This window comes from Simochromis diagramma, unplaced genomic scaffold (genome assembly GCF_900408965.1).
Source record: "Simochromis diagramma unplaced genomic scaffold, fSimDia1.1 OVJJ01000494.1, whole genome shotgun sequence".
In the NCBI taxonomy this organism is placed as follows: domain Eukaryota; kingdom Metazoa; phylum Chordata; class Actinopteri; order Cichliformes; family Cichlidae; genus Simochromis; species Simochromis diagramma.
This window is the reverse complement of record NW_024387311.1, coordinates 839756-858965: the sequence shown is the minus strand read 5'-3', so window position 1 is coordinate 858965 and position 19210 is coordinate 839756. Positions and strand designations below refer to the sequence as shown.

General features: G+C 42.6%; 1 protein-coding gene across 2 annotated transcripts; it reads right to left on the bottom strand.

Annotated features, from left to right (window-relative positions):
* Positions 1–246: 246 nt before the first annotated feature.
* Positions 247–17822, bottom strand: wdhd1 (WD repeat and HMG-box DNA binding protein 1). 2 transcript variants are annotated; one of them, XM_040005021.1, is made up of 26 exons: positions 17715–17822; positions 17367–17460; positions 16828–16939; positions 16577–16728; positions 14025–14136; positions 13672–13722; positions 13494–13589; positions 13318–13410; positions 11751–11857; positions 11249–11390; positions 9899–10103; positions 8938–9125; positions 8680–8864; positions 8356–8597; positions 7883–8020; positions 7613–7769; positions 7325–7439; positions 7064–7195; positions 6768–6982; positions 5922–6076; positions 5787–5843; positions 5401–5432; positions 4291–4455; positions 4022–4164; positions 3765–3900; positions 247–508 (listed from the first exon to the last, which is right to left on the bottom strand). In XM_040005021.1, exons 2-26 carry the CDS (start codon positions 17441–17443, stop codon positions 320–322), a joined length of 3396 nt encoding a protein of 1131 aa, XP_039860955.1. In that variant the 5' UTR covers positions 17444–17460; positions 17715–17822; the 3' UTR covers positions 247–319. The 2 variants fall into 2 exon arrangements, with proteins under 2 accessions (XP_039860955.1, XP_039860956.1); XM_040005022.1 differs by having other exon boundaries at positions 9899–10100.
* Positions 17823–19210: the final 1388 nt, after the last annotated feature.

The following is a 19210-nucleotide window of genomic DNA, read 5'->3' as shown; positions in this document are numbered from 1 at the left end:
CCGCCGAGCACCTTCACAGAGAGCTAAAGTCAGTATATTCAAACGCAGAGGTAAGGTAGGCCCTCAAACTTAGAAATCCTCTTTTGATATTTGAATTGATTAATAAGCTGTACAAAATGAAATCACAGACTAACATGTGAACTAACAAACATTTACATTTATTAAATTGTTAAAATACAGTAAGTGTAAAAAACAAACAAACAAAGAAAAAAAAAAAAAAAAAAAAGAACCAAGCGTACATTTTTACTGAACATCACTCATCCGTCTCCAACACTGAGGGCAGTTGTTGATATACATGTGATCTCCGTCCACTGGAGGTTTAATTTTGGTTAAACGCAAACACTGAAAGCTTGGAAGAGGGATCCAAAGACTTCTTCTTCTTGGCACTACTTTCATCAGCTTCGGCCTTTTCATTTTCATTTTCCAAGCCTTCTCCTCCTTCTGCTCTTTTCCTCTTCTTCAGATCTGCTGCGTCTCCGCTCTGGCCTTTAGCTCTTTCTGTCCATGACTAAAAGGGGGGGGGGGATAAAATAGACAAGGACCGCACACGTTAATTACTGCACATTACAAAAACAAAAAATTGTATTGTTGTCTCTATACAGGCTCCAAACCACCTACGTGATGATGACGAAACGCACACATGGGTACTCGGGCGTGCAGTTTGAAATTGCATCCTGTCACGTATAATCACTATTGACAGCATGCATCTCTTTGGCCTGCTGGCTCTTTCCCTCCTCGAGCCCCCTCCTTTTCTCTAAGCCGACACAAAAGGAAGCGCTTTTCTGGACGTAATGGAGCCAGGATGAATCATCAGGCCTGGTGTGTGCAGTGCCAGCAACACACACACGCACACACACACACACTCTACACCTCCAGTGCTTAATGAAACACTGTCATTAACCCATGTATATTCACACAAGCAAACACATACACAAATGGCACCATTACAGAGCTGGTAGATGGTACAAGCTTTGACATATCACTAATCAGCTGCTGCTTTATTGAATATGGACTGAATAATTTTATCAACACACACTCGCACACACACAGACACACACAATGGTCGAGCCGTTTTAGGCTAAAGTTAAGCCTGCAGGGCCATCACCTAGGTTCTTTTTCTGTAAACATACAGCTGAAATGCACTTATACAAGCTAATAAAAATCATATCAACTCCTTTGGTTCAAACTTGAAAGAAAATTTCATTTTTTTTTAAAAAATGTGAATGTTTAAATAAAATAACTGGCAGGTATGAAATGTCTTGTTCATGCTGACCATATTTTCCTCTGGCACTGGTCAATATTTCTTTTTGTTGTCTGACTCATTTTAGCTAATACGGTCAAACGCTAACTAATGTGGTCAGCGGCTAGCCCGCTAACTTTAGCTTTGGGGCTCGCTAACCCTGTTGCAAACAAAATATCATGTTAACCCACAGCTACAGTCTGTGTTGTGTTGGGAGCCGGTTGTTTTTTGACATTTGTGGTAAGTGGACTTTTCTAAGCTACTGTTAGCTAGTTTTGCTCACTGTTGACACTGTGAGCTTAATGGTTTCTTTATGGTCACTGCATCTTTTGTGTCAGGTGCCAACTGTGATGTCACTACAGCTACCAGTCTATACTAGTGCTCACTTGTGCCGGATATGCTTTCAGTCTTCTCCTGAACGGTAGGTGTTGCTTCTCAGCAAAAAAAACAAAAACACGGTGCATTTAAAAGCAGCTCCACAGACAGACAGGAGAGATGAAAAACCAAAACAACCCCCCCCCCCTTAAGTATCAATGAGGTAGAAACAAGAAACAAAGATATTGCGTTTTTTGGGTTTTTTTTTAAGTTTTCTACAGTTAGTCTCATCTTTTCAAACTGTTGCAGCTGTGTTTGTTGGTGTCAAACGGGCTGGCCCAAGTACTTCAGAAACTGCTGATCTGCAGTTTTCCTGAACAACCATCTCTAGCGTTCAAAGAGAATGGTGTGAAAAACAGAAAATATCCAACAATATTCAGCTAAGAACAAGAAAGTGTGCAATTTCACACATGCCTGCCAAAAGAGGACTGGTGGATTGGAAAAACACTGCCTGGTCTGAATGAGTCTCAATTTCTGCTGCATGCTAGGGTCAAAATTTGACAGGAAGAACAAGAGAGTGTGGATATAACCCACCCAGTATTTACACAGTTTAGACTGGTTACAATCGTGGTGTTCCGCTGTAGGAATATTTTCTTGGCACACTCTGGGGGTCGCTTTGTATTAACTGAGAATCATTTAAACTCCACAGCCTACACGAGCATTGTGGCTGGCCATGTCCATCCCTTTATAACCACAGTGTTTTTCTAATATGACTACATCATTTTCTGATGACTACATCTGGCAACATAACTTATCATGTCGCAAAGCTCAGATCATATTAACCTGGTTTCTTGAACATGGCAATGACTCTAATGATCTTGCATGGCCTCAATCTAACAGAGCACCTTTTGAATGTGGTGGAAACTGGAATGTGCATCATGGGTGTGCAGCAGACACTCTGGATTCATCTTTCAGAACAGCTGAAAATTCGGATCAGAATTATGCTCCTGCTGATTGACCAGCCGATCGTCTCTCATGCATCAATGCTTTGCGCCCTCAGTGCCCAAACACACTTGACTGGGCTCCCAGGCAACAGGCATCCCCTCACCCCCACTTCCTCGTCATCCAGCTTTCTGCTGAGAGTCTTGATGTATGCAGGGTCAGGGCCAGTGTACCACAGAAGCACTCGGCTGGATGAAAGGACGAGGCGTGTCATTAGTGGCACAACCACCCTCATTCACTCACCTATTGACTGACCACAGCTGAGACACAGCATTTCAGAGAAAAGTGGTTAAAACCAAGCCCTGGATTTCTTTTTTTTTTTTGTTAATGTGACCCTGCAGGACTCTAATGACAGTACAACTTAATCGAGTGATTTTAAACTTTTGAATACATTTCTTTATATTTAGGAATCTACTTATCTATTTTATTCAAATCTGTAGACCTGCAGTCATTTTTAAAAATAAAAAGCTTCAGCAGGTTGGACAGCTCAAGCGGTACTGATGAGACTATTCGAAGCAGTTATGCTGGTTAGACTAGTGATGGGTGAGTTTTCAGATGATCTGTTGCTGGGAAGCGGTACAACTAGCTCCCATGTTCTCAGCTTCTCATTAAAATGCGAAAAACATTTCAGTGCTTGGGAGGAAGAGAAGAGTACACGTATGGATACATTTCTCATTTGATGTGAAAGAAAATAAGACACTTTGTAAACAGTGTGGAGCAGCTATCAGCACAACACACTCTTACATTTTATATGTTATTCACCTGAACCAATTTCAGATCGAGTTTACTATAATTTTATGATATTTTCTCAACTGAAACTAGACTAAAGCTAAAAGAATTTAGATGGTTAAATTATGAGTAACACTAAATTCTAATTTGCTGAACACGTGACCATCTTTGATTTCTGAATGGGAATCAGCTTGGACTAGAAATATGGCCAAAAGCTGAAGTCAGCTTATGAAAACTGCAAATTGTGCACACCCACATAAAACTTTAAAGAATCCTTACAAGTGGAGGGCTGAAAATGGGATTCTCTGCATTTACAATTTCAGTTGGGTTACTGAAATTATAGACAAGGGTGTCAACGGGGGCTCCGGGGGTTGAGGATCAACCTGCCAAAGACTCCAATCACTGGACAGCTTTCGAAATTTTTGACATCACTGTTTTAGCAACCCCCCTCCTCTCTAAAACCCTCGATGTGTTATACCAGTCTCTCCTCCGCCGACAGCGTCCTGAAGCGTCCCATAGCCTCCTTGATGACGTCGGTCTCTTCCAGGTCAGGGTTGTCGGCTAGGATACTTTTCCTGTTCTCCTCCAACCAAAGCTGGAAGCCTGTCTTTGGCCTAAATGCACAGAGAAAACGAGAAATGCTGCCCTGTTTAAAAACGCTCTACATGTAGAATCTGTTTTTGAACATCCCAGTGTTCGAAGGGTCTAACCGTTTCTTTCTTTGAAATCTTTTACCTCTTGTTTTCAGAGTTATCTGCAGGTGGTCCTGGAGGCGGGGTGTCTGGTCGTTTCTGCAGATTTGCAGCTGGCTCTGTATTCTCCTGAACCTTCTTATTAGCTGTCTTTGTGGCAGCCATCTGCAGCAGAGTAGACTGAGTCTTCACAGGAAAAAAAGGACATTTTATTGTTTTGAAAGATGCATTATCTTTTCCAGGTACTATCATTTTGAGACCTCGGCACAGCTATGTGGAGACATGCTACAGCTTTAATTTCTGAAACGGTACCTTGGTTTTTGGCTTGGGGGCCAGAGGTTTGAGGATGGGACTTTTGCTGGGTTTCCCCCCAGAGCTGCTGAGCTGAGCTGACTTCTTGCTGGACGTCATGTTGTCCAGGATGTTTGTTACTCGCGGCTGACCGGATGAAGCTGACATTTTCCCCGAACCAGGAACCTGAACACACCAAAGCAATAACAAAATTTAAAGAAATATCTTAAAGATATTGTATATGTTCCTTATAATCAACAAATCACATAAAAAACAGAAACAACAAAAACAGTGCGTTTCTTCTTCTTCTTTGCCACTGACTCCAAGGTGACTGAGCCACACCCGGTGGCTTACCAGGTACTTTATTAAGAAGAAAGCCTGTATATAAAAGATGGAGGCAGGAAAGTGATTTCACCCATCGTTTTAGTTTTTATACTGTACTTAACTGAGTCTTGAAGGCTAGCCAATACTTAAACCCTGCCTTAGTGTTTATCTCACTAAAAAGAGAAGGAAAGAGAAGTCAGTGTGCAATGGGGTAGCTTTCTTACAGAGTTGTGTACAGATCTTTTTGCAACCCGAGTCAGCTCCTGCTGGCCAACAGAGGCTGCTGTTCAGACTCCACACGGTGCATTTAAAAGCAGCTCCACAGACAGACAGGAGAGATGAAAGTGATATCTGAGGAATAAGCTAAACCTTCTTAAGAACCACTTCTCTCTCTTTAAACCTCTTACAGTCTTTATTCATATTCAAAACCAAAAGAGTCCTTTGTCTTTTATTAATGGCTAAACATCAAAAAATGACTAAAAGCCTTTTTCCATTAGTACCTACTCTGATTGGCTTGAGCGAGTGGACTTGTTTTCTATTACAATCGAGTGCTACCTAATGTGTGTGGGGTCGCTATAGCAACACGGCCGAACGTCCTGTGACATCATCTGTGTGCACCACAAATGCCACAACAAAGGAGTTGGCAGTCTCATAAGACCTCATCAGATCGCCTGGAACCCCGGCCAAGCATGTTGTAAAAAAAAAGCACCTGGTACAGAGTCGCATAGGTAATATTGGAAAAGGGCTATAATGAGACCACATCCTTGATTTTGACTAAATTAAAATCTAAGAAGTCACAGTTCTTACCTTAAAAGGATTTGCACGTCCCATTTTACCAACTGAAAAACAAGAGACACATTGGGAAGTGATTCAGATAAAACTGGCTGACCAAATTCTTCATTCAACACCTAATAACAGGTCTTGTTTCATATTTGAATATTAAAATGGGCTTGGGTGATGGGAGCGGCTGTCCCACTTTAATCTTACTCTGAAAACCTTCCAACAACTGACAAAGAATTGAAATGAAATCAAACCCAGCTAAAACTCCACTGACAGAGACACCACAAGTGTACAACATGAGGAGGACAGTACATGGCCATTGGGTTATTTAGGTTATTTGTCCTGCATCACGCTAAAGTGACTCACCATAATACTGAAGATCTAAGCTGACTGACAGATATGCGTTTACTCACTTGGTGTCGGAGACGGATTGATGGGTGAGCCGGCTTCTTTAGCAAACGGGTTCACACCTGACAGACATGGAGGAGGCGTGTTAGCATGTTAGCAGCAGCACTGGCAACTTGTGCAAAGTAAGAGGTGGAACTGACGTTTTTTTGTTTCTGTCGCTTCTTCCGGCTCCATCTCCTGTCTGTCCTCTTCCTCCATGAGCTCTTGTCCTCTTTCCTCCTCATCCTCTTGCTCCTCCTGCTGATTCTGTCTTCTGCTGTAACGTCCTCCCGCTATGACGTCGGTGTGGCCATACCTGTGCAAAAAGAGAGCGAATACTGCTATTTTTAATCTGTTTGTAAACTATAAAATAAATTGGAGGAGACTGATGAAGGTTTTACACTTAAAATGCTGCAATAAATGTTACATGGTTGATATTTGTTCTTCCTTCATCCATATAAAAATAACATATAAATAACCTATTTTAAAAAAGTGTTTAAGGTTTCACATCATAAAAGAGCTCTGCTTTTTTTCCTTCTCTCACCCCAACCGGTCGCAGCAGATGGCCCCGCCCCTCCCTGAGCCTGGTTCTGCCGGAGGTTTCTTCCTGCTAAAAGGGAGTTTTTCCTTCCCACTGTCGTACAAAGTGCTTGCTCATGAGGGGTCATATGATTGTTGGGTTTTTCCTCTGTATCAATTATGTACGATCTACTGTACAATATAAAGCGCCTTGAGGCGACTGTTGTAGTGGTGAATTGCTTTTTTAACCAAGTAACCATCTTGTTGAAGAACATGTATCAGCTGACCTGCTTTGATAAAGATAATTTTATTGAAATGACACACTCGTTGTGTGGTATCTATGCTGCGCTCAGCGGTGACGTGAAGTCGTCTGACACTGCTATAGGGTAGTCACCCATAAAGGGTGAGGTTTGTTATTTTGGCCAAAGCCAGACAGTCCAGATTAATTTACACAAACAGTGAAAGTGATGCATGCTTTTTGACATTACCCAGAGCTCCGTCTCGTGCTGGAGTATTCAGGCTCCTCTTCCTGCTCTTCTTCCTGCATCTGGTTGGATTTCTCCAGAGCAATCTCACTGAGCCGCTGTGCGAGGGCCATGCGTCTGGATCGGGATGCGTATCGTATGGCCAGAGTCACCACATTCTGGGTCATCATCTCTGCCAGCTCCACACAGCGAAACTCTCGCTCCAGTTTGCAGGACAACTGTAAGAAAACAACAACTCTAAACAAATCTGTACTTTGGGAGTGTCTCGATCACCAAGTGTTTGCAGCGTTCACACTTACTGCAAACATCTTCATGAGCAGCTCCTGCTGCTCCTTCTGGGACTGATTCTGAGCGTCTTCATCTATTTCGTAGCCGCTGGAGGACAGGAAGCTGTAGTGGTCGTGGAAAAGGACTGAACGCCAGAACTGCTCCTGAATAACAGCGGAGGATAGGTTCAGCTGTTACTGGATCCATGACACCACTGAGCCACCTGAAAAGATCTGAGGACTGGATTATTTCGATAACCCATTGTCCAGGTGCTCATTCTTGTGTTTATTTACCTCCATCTGCCCCTTCTCTGTTGTGGTCTGACACAGGGGCAGCTTGAAGGGTAGGATGGCCACGGCCGGTCTGGGCAGGGTGGGAGGATACCTGGAGCCTTTACATGGAATACACCTAACAGGACGAGGACAGAAGGAATGTCAGCCTCTAAGAAGCAATAATTAACCAGCATCGAGTATCGGCTCATATGCACTGAATGCATTAGTTTAGTCAGTCACCACTCAGTCACTTTTTATTTCCCGTTCAAACTGCTAAATCAATGAGCTGTGATGCAGATGAAAGCTCACCTGAGCTGCTGAGGGTTCTCGTGCACTCCAACCACCCAGTAGTGATCTGATTTGCTCTTGCAGGTCTCCCTGGTGTTGCACACTGGAGTCCATGTGTTGCCCAGGGAGCGGTTCAGCATTCGCACCACGCCGTCTGAATCCACATAGCACGGGGTACCTGAAAGACCACGAGATGTATTCCAGGACAGGTTGTTCCAAATTATCACCAGCAGCAAAGTAATGATGCTTCCCATGAGATTCTTTCACATTATAATATCTTGACATACTGACCCTCGGCTGTGAAGCCGAGCCAAGACAAGTACGATTTTTGAGAGAGGGGGAGGGGTTCGCCACTGATGAGTTGCCTCCTCTTTCGACTTAACTGCAGCAGCTGGACACCCAGAGCCTGTTCTCCATCGAAACCTGTAGCTGGTGGTGGAAAACGAGACACATGTAAAGAGCTGGAAGATAACACTGCAAACTGCAGTACTTATATTTGGAGAGAGTGGAAATTTCCAGATCACAGCTTAAGAGTGGGGGGTTGCCTTTACTCTCATCTCTTGTGTTGCACATTTTACATTTACACTCTGTGGTGACTCCATGTGGTGGAAAGTAAACTGAATGAACGGAACTGACATGCAACAATGACACACCGACAGTTACATCACAAAGCTAAGAATAAATAAATAATTCCTAATTTTATTTTTGAACCATACAAGCACATGCAATGTGCTGATTATCACAGAAGAGTGTGTGTGTCTAACCCCGATGGTAGACGACGAGCAGCTGCTCTCCATGTCCTGCCATGCAGACCACAGGCCCTGGCAGGCTGAACAATTCTCTCTGTACTCCTCCGATGGAGAAGAGCCTGATCATCAGCGTGCTGGTGGCGACTGCTGCCCAGCCTTGACCCAGACAAAGCGCCCTCACGTCCTCCCCTTTAGGAAGGTCGACCATCCACTCCTTATTGGTGTCCCACGAGGAGAAGTGAAGGCACTGCAGCTTACTGGAGAGAGAGAGGGGGAAAATACTGAAAGGGGAGAAATAAATAAATAAATCCCCAGAAGCAGGTCAGGTGGAAGTTTTACCTAGCGAGCTCTTCTGTGCTGGGGCAGGCCAGCAGCACGGCCTCCTGGGAGAGATCAGCCACGGTGTGACCCAGTGAGTTGGTGAGGTGCATGGCGTGGTGCACGGCCGTGTCGTGAAACTCCACATCGATGGCGTTGTCCTGCTCGTCGTTGTAGCCTCGCACTATACCCACGGAGTTCCACATCTGAGGCACAGTTTGCTGTTATGACATGCGAGCAACTCATATTTACAGTGTAATGACTCTCAGTGTGTCCTACCATGAAGCGGTGTGTGAGATGTGCAGGGGTGGAGCCCGGCTGGAAGGCTTTCTGGGGAGGAGTTGGCACGGGCCCCTCGTAGACAGGACGTAGGGGCACCACTGGGGCTGCTGCAGGCGCCACAGAACTGCCTGCGTCATTGTCGTCGTCCCCCAATTTGTCCTGACCAAGCTTCAGTGATCCTGTGTCTGAATGAAAAAAACAAAAAAATAAATGGAGTAATTTCAGGTGATGTCTCCATTCATGTGCGATGTATGCTGAGACATGCTGCGATGATCACAGTTTCACTTCATCTAAAATCTGAACACCTTGTAACTTTAATCACCTAATTATTTTTTTCCCCCATAGATTAACATTACCAGTTAAAGACAGCAATAGGCTAACCTGCACAAAGACAAACTTCACTGCCTTCTCCACTAGATAGTGCTGACTTTAGGAAACATTTGCTTTGCTTATAATGATGACAAACATAACGATAATTAACAGGTTAAACATTGACTGCAGGTGGTGGAAATTCATGCAAACAGTTGTAACCGTGCCTCTTGAGCCTGAAATCCAAGTTCATGCTACAGACTTTCTGATCAAAAGTCAAATAAAAACTCTAAACACTTGTTTTGATGTTGAACTTTTGCAATTGAGCTCTTTAGTTAAGATTTTTTTTGCTTCTTTCACAAAGTCGAATCTGTTTTTTTCTGCACACAGAAAAACTTTTAGCCTTCCCTTCGCAAGAATTTCTAATTTCCTAATCTCGATCTTTGAACGTTGCGTTTCCTGTGTTTTGTAATACACTTTCAATTATTTCTGACATTTTAAGGACCAAACTATTGCTCGAGAACATAACTGCAAGATCAATCAATGATGAAAATAATAGTTAGGTACAGCAGGAGTTTGTGATGGCCAGAGCACCTCGCTTTTATCTTCCATCTGTATTCGCCCCCTCAATGACCCCATCTTCACCCACCTAGTGAGTTCTCGTCGTCCAGGAACGCTCCTCTGTTCTTCACCCGCCCAGTCGCAGGCACCAGGAAATCGTCATCATCATCGTCCCAGCCAACGGCTTTCTTAGCTGGAGACTTTGTGTCACTCAGTCCTTCATCCATCAGTCTGTCATCGTCATCATCAAACAGGTCATCATAGTCTTTTGCAGGATTTTTTGCAGCAACCTGCTGAATGTCCATGACAGATTTAAGCAGCTTGAATTTAACTGAACAAAAGAAAAAAAGGGAGACTTTGAAGCTGGGCGTGTTTACAGTTGTGTTATGAACTAACCGCAAACAACGCTCAACTGGTTATAAATGCAATCCGGTAACTTAACAATCTATGGACTCTGTTGTTCCTGAACAAAGAATATGCAATAACACTAAAAGGCATTAAAAAACTCTGGGGCCTCTGGATGTCTGGGGCCTGGATCTCCTCCATACCTGCTTCATGCCCTGGGGGACGGGGCTATGGCTCCCCACACTCCCTAGCAGATCGCCACATGGAGAAACCTTTGGAATACAAGCATGCTGATCCACACAGGTGTGCACACAGGTGTATACTCGGGTGTTCACAGACGCGGACTACACCTTTCTTGGCTGCTGCCTCAAAGCACATTGTGCGCTGTCTATCTTGCGTGCTGCACAATAGCGTTTATTTAGTATCTACTGTTATCTACTGCTAGCTAGTTTATTGTGATGGTGCTGTATTTATTATGTTGCTCTTTTTTGTTTGTTTTCTCTTCTGTTTTTTTTTCTCCACACAGGTGATCCAGGTGTTTTGTTTGTTTTTCTTTCTTTCTTCCCCCCTTTCTCACAGTCTCTTCTCCCCTCTGTTTTTCTTTCTCTCCCTCTCTTTCTTTCATTCTTTCTCCCTGTCCTATCCCCCAGTCATGTCTGTCCCGTTTGTAGCAACCGAAAATAAAATAAAATAAATACATAATTATAATAAAGGTCAATCAAATGGACCAATATGGCAAGGCCATGATGATCCACTTGGTAAAATAAATCTGCTTGGCATCTTTCTTGGCCGTAAGACAACAATTCTGATGGCTAAAGATCCAAACGGGACAACAAAGAAAGATTTAAAAAAAAAAAAAAAAGGCATTAAAAAAAAAAGTTGCGATAACTTCCTGATTTTAAAGGTTTGACCTGTAAATTTATGTTTTACGAGTGACTTGTCTGTAGTTAGATTTCCTTTTATTACGGCAGAGATCTATCCCAGCTAATCTAATGAAGAAAGATAACCTGCAGAGCTGGATGAGTCTCAAAATCTTACTTCATGGTACAGGGATGTACAGAGGGGGTACAAAAAAAGGTTACTTGAGCAGTACCTTGGTCGTATTGTTATCAGCTGTGGAGGTGCCGAGTCCGTCCAGCAGGCCCAGGCAGCCCTCAGTGTCCGTGTAGGCAATATGGCTGCCTGATGGATGCCAGGCCAAACTGCACACTGTGAAGCCTTTCTCGTGTTTCTGCCTACAGCAGAGAGCAGAAAGCTTAAACTTTAGTGATGAGCAACATCTACTGTTCAATGTTGCTTTTGGCAGAGACTACAAGAAGATTGACATCATCTGTGCACAAACTATATAAAGAGACAAGCCCAAGAAAGAACACACGATTTGTTTAATACAAATACTGGGGGAGGGGGAAAACACATAATAAACTATTCCTTTAATGATGACACCAGCCTTTAAGTCTCGGTTATCTTTAGCCCTCAAGCACTGGGAACCAAGGTAAACAATTTCATCAGCATCAGTCCCCTAAACTGGTTTACCCTTTACCCGTCATATATATGCTTTTAAATTCACTCAGCGTCTGCACAGCTTTGTTTCCTACCTTTCCACACACAGCTTGCTGTTCACGTCCCACACTGTAAGTAAACCCCCCACGCAGCCAGCTGCCAGGAAACGCTCGCAAGGAGACCAAGACACCACGTTAATGGGCTGCAAAAATTAAGGAGGGGAAATCAAATTTAAGAAAAAAGAAAAATAATGATTGAGTTGTTTCGGCTATTTAATATCTAAATAACTCACTCACTGGTTTTAATAATAAAACAAACAAACAAACAAACAAACAGTAAAAACTCCCACAAAGGGTTTTAAAATAAATTAAATAAACCTTTAATGAAATAAAACTACCATTCGATTCTTCTTTAAGGTCAGACTAAGAAGTGAATAATATATATACACTAGGAACAAAAGTACCCGGCCACACCTGCTAAAAGGTATAGTCAGTATTTTTTTTTAAGGTTATTTAAAACATAAAAGAACATTGTACTCAAAAATATCTCTTCATTTGTAATTGCATCTTCCAACGAACTGATATGTTCTCATAAACCTAGAATTAATCAATTAAAAATTCATACAAGGGGAAGAAGTGACTCATAAACTCGTATCAGACTCCTTTCACAAAGTTTTGAAGAGTAAATAGAAGTGAGTCCTGCTAAAGGGTGAGGTGCTGCAACAGGAAGCCATCATGGCAACAATGCAGTTAATTAAACTTCTTCCCTCCCAGATATTTCAGGATCTATTGTAAATGATGGAAGGGTTTAGGAACATGTCAAGTTACAGAGCGGGGTCACCAAGTGCTGAGGTGCACAGGGTGTAAAAGCCTCCAGCGCTCTGCTGACTCAGTAACTGCAGAGTTCAAACCTCCTCCTGTGGTGAGAGCTTCATGGTGTGGACTTCAATGGCTGAGCTGCACCTATACACAGTTAGTACTTTGTCCATATAGTACTTAAGCAGTCTCAAGCTAAACCTTCTTCAAAAAAATAATCGTATCTAGCCTTTTATCTTATCTAATCACAGAGTGGTTTCACACAGTGATTCTCCCAATGTATCAAACAGACCATTAAAATTTTACTTTGTATTTCTGTAGTGAATACTTTCTTTCTAAACCCAGAACTTTATTTTAAAACCTGTGTTTGCACTGTCTGTGCCTTTTGCAATTATCCTGCTGTGTAGTAAAGGCCATCCAGGTGGCAAGTCCAGTTCTACTATTTTATTAGCCTGGTCCTCAACATTAAATAAGTAATGCATGTCTGCGTGTTTCACCCTGCAGTGTACGAATTTAACTTGCATCTCAAGCTTGGTAGTGCTAGCTGATAACTTAACAGTCCACCCTTCAAACTAAATGTATTCATTTTTGATATAGAAGAAACATCCCAGTCCAACCAAAAATGTGATGTCCCAGATGCTGCTTCCTTCTTTAACATACAGTCTTTGGTCATGATGCCAAAAGCAGTGCTAAATATTGCTGTACTACTTAGCATTAGCATACAAATAGATCAGCATATTGATGTCCTAGAGAGGATTGTGAGGCCATGTACACAGTTACAACAAATACTGCTTATACTGATAGTCAGGTGTACAATGTGCACCACGTCGACAATACTGGACCTCACCTGTGCGAGCAGATCATCGGACAGAGTGCTCACGTGGTCCCAGGAGCCTCGCTCGTACAGGTGTACCTTGGTTTCAACAGGAACAGCTAAAAACTGACAAATGCAAATGTTTTGTTATTTTAGGACTGATGTCTTTGTCGCTCTCATTCAAGGCAGCAAAGAGACGTGTCACCAACCTTTCCCATCCCGGGCTGCCAGGCCAAACGACACAGAGACTTGGCGTTAGTGACGTCATTTGACTTCTGCAGCAGAGGCCAACTGATCACCTGAGTCTGAGAAAGAAGATAAAAATCATGTAGAAAATCAGAGTTATGTGCATTTTTCTAATTGAAAAGTGCTGAAATGCTGATGTACCTGCTCCTCAATATTCCACACCACCACAGAGCCATCACAGCTAGCAGAGGCCTGAAAGACAAAGGCGACAGTGATGTGATGTACGACAGGTGTCCTCAGGTTATAAATTCTCTTCTCTTCTCTCCTTTTTTTTTTTTTTTTTTTTTAAAAACTGTGTGGTTCTCTTTTGTATTTATACATTTAAATGAAAACTCTAAATGGAAGCAACCACAGTAATATGATGAGGAACAATGGGGCGTGGGTTCATATTAAGTTGCAATGAAATGAAGATATTGTCCCATTTGTAACTCAACACAAATACTCACTTCAGCCTCTGTGTTGAATTTCTGCTTTCAGACACAAGGTTCACTCACCAAGAAGTCATCTTTGGGGTCAAAGGTGACGCTGAGGACAGGTGCCTCGTGACCCCTGAGTGTTTTCTGTTGACTGCTGTCTGACACCTCCACCACCTTAACCATGAAGTCACTGTGGAAAAAGGAGAAAGGTAAGCTGTGTTCACACGTCACCGACTGCCTGCCAGTGAGCAGCGGCATAGTTGAGAGGAAGGGTCCATCAGCTGTGACCTAACACAAGTGCAAATTGTCAAATCAATGAACAAGAGGAGCAAAACATCACAGATTTCCTTCACCGTCTACCAGAAGGTAGATGCCGAATCTGCCCTAACAGCCACAGATGCCTGAATCTGAACAATCAATCCCACTACTGAAATTACCAGGGTGAAAATAGCAGCATCAATACGGCACCTTGCTCTGTGCTTTTATTACTGTCATAAACCTGTTTAGGGCAAATCAATTCTGGCAGCAAACACACGTTTATCTCCAATCTGGACTAATCAGAAACCAATCCGCCTGCGAGCTGGAAACATCACAGCTGTGTGGAGCTGATTCTGCACTGAAGGAACAATAATGAACCTAATGGGATCACCTTGTGCTGTAGCCATAAACACGCACACACACACCTGGGGGGGGGCAATCCCGTTACGCACGACTGCCTCACCAGGTGCCACGGGAGAAATTGAGGCAGAGTGGACGTGCATGGTTTAGCAAAGCAGAAGTGACATTTGTTCATCTTTCAGCATCATTGGTGGAAAATATCACAGAAGCAACACATGAGTGTGTCTGGTCAGCTGTAACTCAATTAATTCTGAAGGTTTGCACCTGACATCAGGTCATGTCAGGTGTGAGGTCACAGGTAGTCCAACTCTTCCAGCACATCAATACATGCCATTGCCAGAATGTTTGCTGTGTCTCCCAGCACAGTCTCAAGGAGACTCCAGTGCTGGGACAGTTAATCTAGGAGAGCTGGACAGGACAGTTTCTGACCAAACAATCAGAAGCAGACCTCATGAGGGTGGCTTGAGGATCCTAGGTCCCCGACTGGGCCCTGTGCTCACTCTGTACTCACCATGGAGCCTGACTTACATTAGTCATTGAATACCAGAATTAACAGACAAGAGCAGGTACGTGTGAAAAGGTCTGGAGAAGCCGTAGAGAAAAGTTATACATTATTCAGCATGACTGATTTGGTGGTGGATCATGGAGGGATGCACAATTCTCTACAGGCTAGGCAACAAAACCATGACTGCTGCGCATCCTGGATTCCTCCCAGTGCTCAACAATGTGCGGCCTCATCTCATTTGAAATGTCCAAGCTGTGTACACACTGGGCAGCAACAAATTCGGACCTGGACTGGGTTCTAATGGAACGTGAACTGGCCTTTCCATTTACCCCCATTGAGGTGTTGGCTCAAAAACCGTACAATAAAGGGAACAGAGCAGATAACCCTATTTTAAAGTTTTCAAAAATGGTGTGGCAAGAGGTTCACAAGAGCTGCAGTCTGTCCCCATACTTTCAAAAATATGCACCCCTGCGGCACAACCCCAAAATAAAAATAGGTAAACAAGCAATTTATTGGCCACAGTGGCACAAAAAAGGCATAAGATTAATAAGTGATTTATATGAAGATAACACACTCATGTCTTTTAAAGATCTGACTGCAAAGTTTAATTTGGAAGAACCCGGCCATTTCTGGCGAGACTAACAAATGAGGGACTGTCTGAAAGATCAAATAAGGTTGTCTCAAGAGAAAAATCTCATAGAGAATTTCCTTCTACTTCCACCCTTACTTACAAAGGCAAAACAACACATGTAGAAAAGTATTTGGGGGAAAAGATCTGGATTGTTCCTTTGATGAGGGAACATGGGATTCAATCATCTCTGAAAATGCCTCATGTAGCGATAGTAAGCAGGCAGCTCCTGGAGCACGAAGGAACTGATATTACTGACTGCCCTCCAGAGCTCAGTGATGCCCTGGTCCAGATCAGGGAGAAGATCCCCTCCCCCATCATTGTCTCATTAGGAGCAGGACCCTACATTGTCAGGCACACATTAAAGTACACATTATTATGAGAGAGAAAAAAGGCGGGTTGGGGACAGGGATAGCTCAATAGGTAAAGTGTTGGCCCCATGATTGGAAGGTCAGGGGTTCGATTCCCCTGAACGGCTACCCTGAGGTACCCTTGAGCAAGGTACCGTCCCTACACACTGCTCCCCGGGTGCCCAATGGCAGCCCACTGCTTCACTTAGTATTCACTCAGTGGGTTAAATGTAGAGAGGAATTTCCCCACGGGGGTCAATAAAGTATACATTATTATTACATGTAATATGCAGGGGCCATACAAACTACGAAGTACCATCTGAGCTGGAATGAATGAATGGACTAATGATGTGGCATCCTTTCATTCCTTACACACCATCCAGCCCATATCTGTATCTGGCAATGAGCCAGCAAAGTTAGTTATCTTTTAACCTTAATTAATGCTCCTTCAAATATCTAAGGTATTACTTTTATCCTGTTTTCATTTATATCATTTCAGTTCAGCACAAGCTAGCCAACTATCAAGTACCTGGACCCAGCTGCAACTCTCGAGCCAATGCTGTTGAAGGCGACGTGTGTGGCATTGGTGGTGAAGCGGGTCAAGATGCCATCTGGATCACCGTCAGGAAATGTGTGGATCTGCACGGTGTTGTTGGAGCTCGCCGTTACCAGCTTGCCATTCTGTGGAGCAGAGAACACATTGGTCCAAACATCACTTGTATGATGCAGAGTGTCACCGAATAATGATGACATCTGTAGAAAAGTCAGAGAAAATCCAACCTTCAGTGCCAGAGAGTAAGCCTTCTCCCCGACAGTGATAAACTTTGGATCATCATCATCCAGACTCTCCCAGATCCGAACATCTCCATCATTTCCGCAGGTTACAATGAACCTGTGGACAATTTGATCAGGCTAGTTTACAGAAACTTTGTGCAGCATAAGATTGATGAAATGATCTGTTTAAATTATTAAGTCTACCAGAAACCAAAATCAGGACTGTGAACGATTTCAGTTTAATGTGGCATAGAATTTAAATGAATCACATTTTACTCAGTTTCAGCCCATTGAAGGACTTGTGTTGTCATTGATGTCACTGTGAGACTGATGCGCTCAAGTTCATATGTACTTGCCTGGTCTGACTAACCTGCGGGCTACACTAATAATTTAAAGGACATGTTTGTAAAGCAATACTTTCACAGGCTGCGGGCCGATCATAGGTAAAATCTGAGTCTTAAACGCAATCAGATCACAGCTTTACTTGTACATTAGCTGTCAAAGTCAGTGCTCAAAGGGAGACACTTTTTTGTTTTCGGACTCACCTCCCAGTGTCATCAAAGCACACCTCGGTGTGTCCTTCAGAGTGGCCGTAGCGCATCGGCTTCCTTTCACATGGCATTTTGACAAAGCACCAGACTGAAGAGAGGAGAAAACACGTGAAAACCTCTTCTTCTATCAAGTAACACAGTCTACACCTGCTCCTCCGCCACTGCTGCCTTATTAACCCATGGAGAGCTAACAGCAGAGTTGAGCTAACGCTAACAATAGAGCTAAATATAGCCGACCACACTCGTACAAACTCCACGGTGTTCACGGCATCAGACACTAAACCACTGGAGGCAGTTTTACACTGAGCTGTGAACAGAGTATTTCGTTAGAAATCAACTTACACGTTTCTTGGATGGACACACTCGATCCTCTTCTCCTGAATCTCCCGCGCTGCGTTGAAAACAAGGAAACGTCACGTCACGACTCCCGCCAGCAACGTCATGACGCAAATTTTGTAATCCCTCCCACGTTTGAAGCAAGGAACGGGATTTGGGGTTTATTTATTTATTAATTCATTCATTTATCGAAAGGCTATTTACGACAGATTTTGGACAGTGGTTGAGACACACGCTGTTATTATATTATTCCAGTGTTATCTGAGGAAATGTGCCTTAAAGCATTGAAACAGTATTTTAATTTTTCTGTCGTTTTCCGACAAATTTATTTTACACTACAGTTGGATGGTGTATGCAAGTGATACATACATTATATAATTATATAATTAGGCTCTTGTCTGTTAGAGGACTTTAAAATGTAATATTTTAATGTACACATTTTAATGTATTATTATTATTATTATTATTATTATTATTGTTAGTAGTAGTAGTATTATTATTTTAAGTCAGACAGGAGTCTTTCAGTTCATCTCACATTTATGATTCGAACAATACATGTGTTGTAATTTTAATTTAAAAAATAATTTTTTTAAAGAATGAATGAAAGAATATAATTTCACTTGATTCGCATTTGTTTGGATAATGCACATTTTATTTTTCAGACTGACACTTTCCACTGTAAAACACATGGAAACATAGTGAGGGTATAAGACTAAAGTCCATGTAAATATTCACTCAAAAAACCTTTTTGTTTAATTATTTATTTATATGAACCTTTTAATATATATAGATTATGCACCCCTCAGTGTTTTCTCAGGGGATACTTTGATTAGTGGAACAGGAAGTTCTCTGCTGGCAGACATCAGTGTGTCTGAATATTATATCATTGATGTGTAATATTGTACCAGGACATGTGAAGCAGGCCTAAAGCTTAGTTATGTGTTTTAGTCTACACAGGGCTGCCAAATGCAGTCATGTACTAACATAAAACCTCAAAAGCAAAGTTCTTGAACTTGGAAATCCACTGTAAGATGCATCCAATATAACAGCGCACGATGGCTTCGCGTTGCTGAAAACCTAAGCTCCTTAATCAGCTCCTACGAGACAACATTAATACTTTATGTACATGGGTCAGGAAGATCCATAGACATGGCTCCTGAGTCTCTCCATTGCCTGGCTACTGACTTGTGTGCAATCAGGGTGATGAAACATAAAGTTTGCCACATGAAAGACAAACAAGTATGAGAAAGTGATCAGCAAGTGTCTGGTTTATTTCATGTTTAAAATGAAAACTGTAATTTTCTGGCTTTTATCCCATGAAGGATTAAAAAATAGTAGATGCTCAATTTCCTGTGCTACAAGAATCCCACAAATATTTCATCTGACAAACTGAGTTTAAGTCAACACAGAAAAAAAGGAGCATTTTCTCTGTGGCACATTGGTACTGAACCCAAGATTGCAAGGGAACGTCCTTAAAGCTGAAATAAGATGATTTTATAAAT

Coding starts and splice junctions, on each gene's coding strand:
- wdhd1 (XM_040005021.1), bottom strand. CDS start 17,443: ATGCCATGTGAAAGGAAGCCGATGCGCTACGGCCACTCTGAAGGACAC. Junction 13,411..13,493: donor GGCAGCCCGGGATGGGAAAG/GTTGGTGACACG, acceptor TGCATTTGTCAG/TTTTTAGCTGTTCCTGTTGA. Junction 5,433..5,786: donor CAATCCGTCTCCGACACCAA/GTGAGTAAACGC, acceptor CTTGTTTTTCAG/TTGGTAAAATGGGACGTGCA.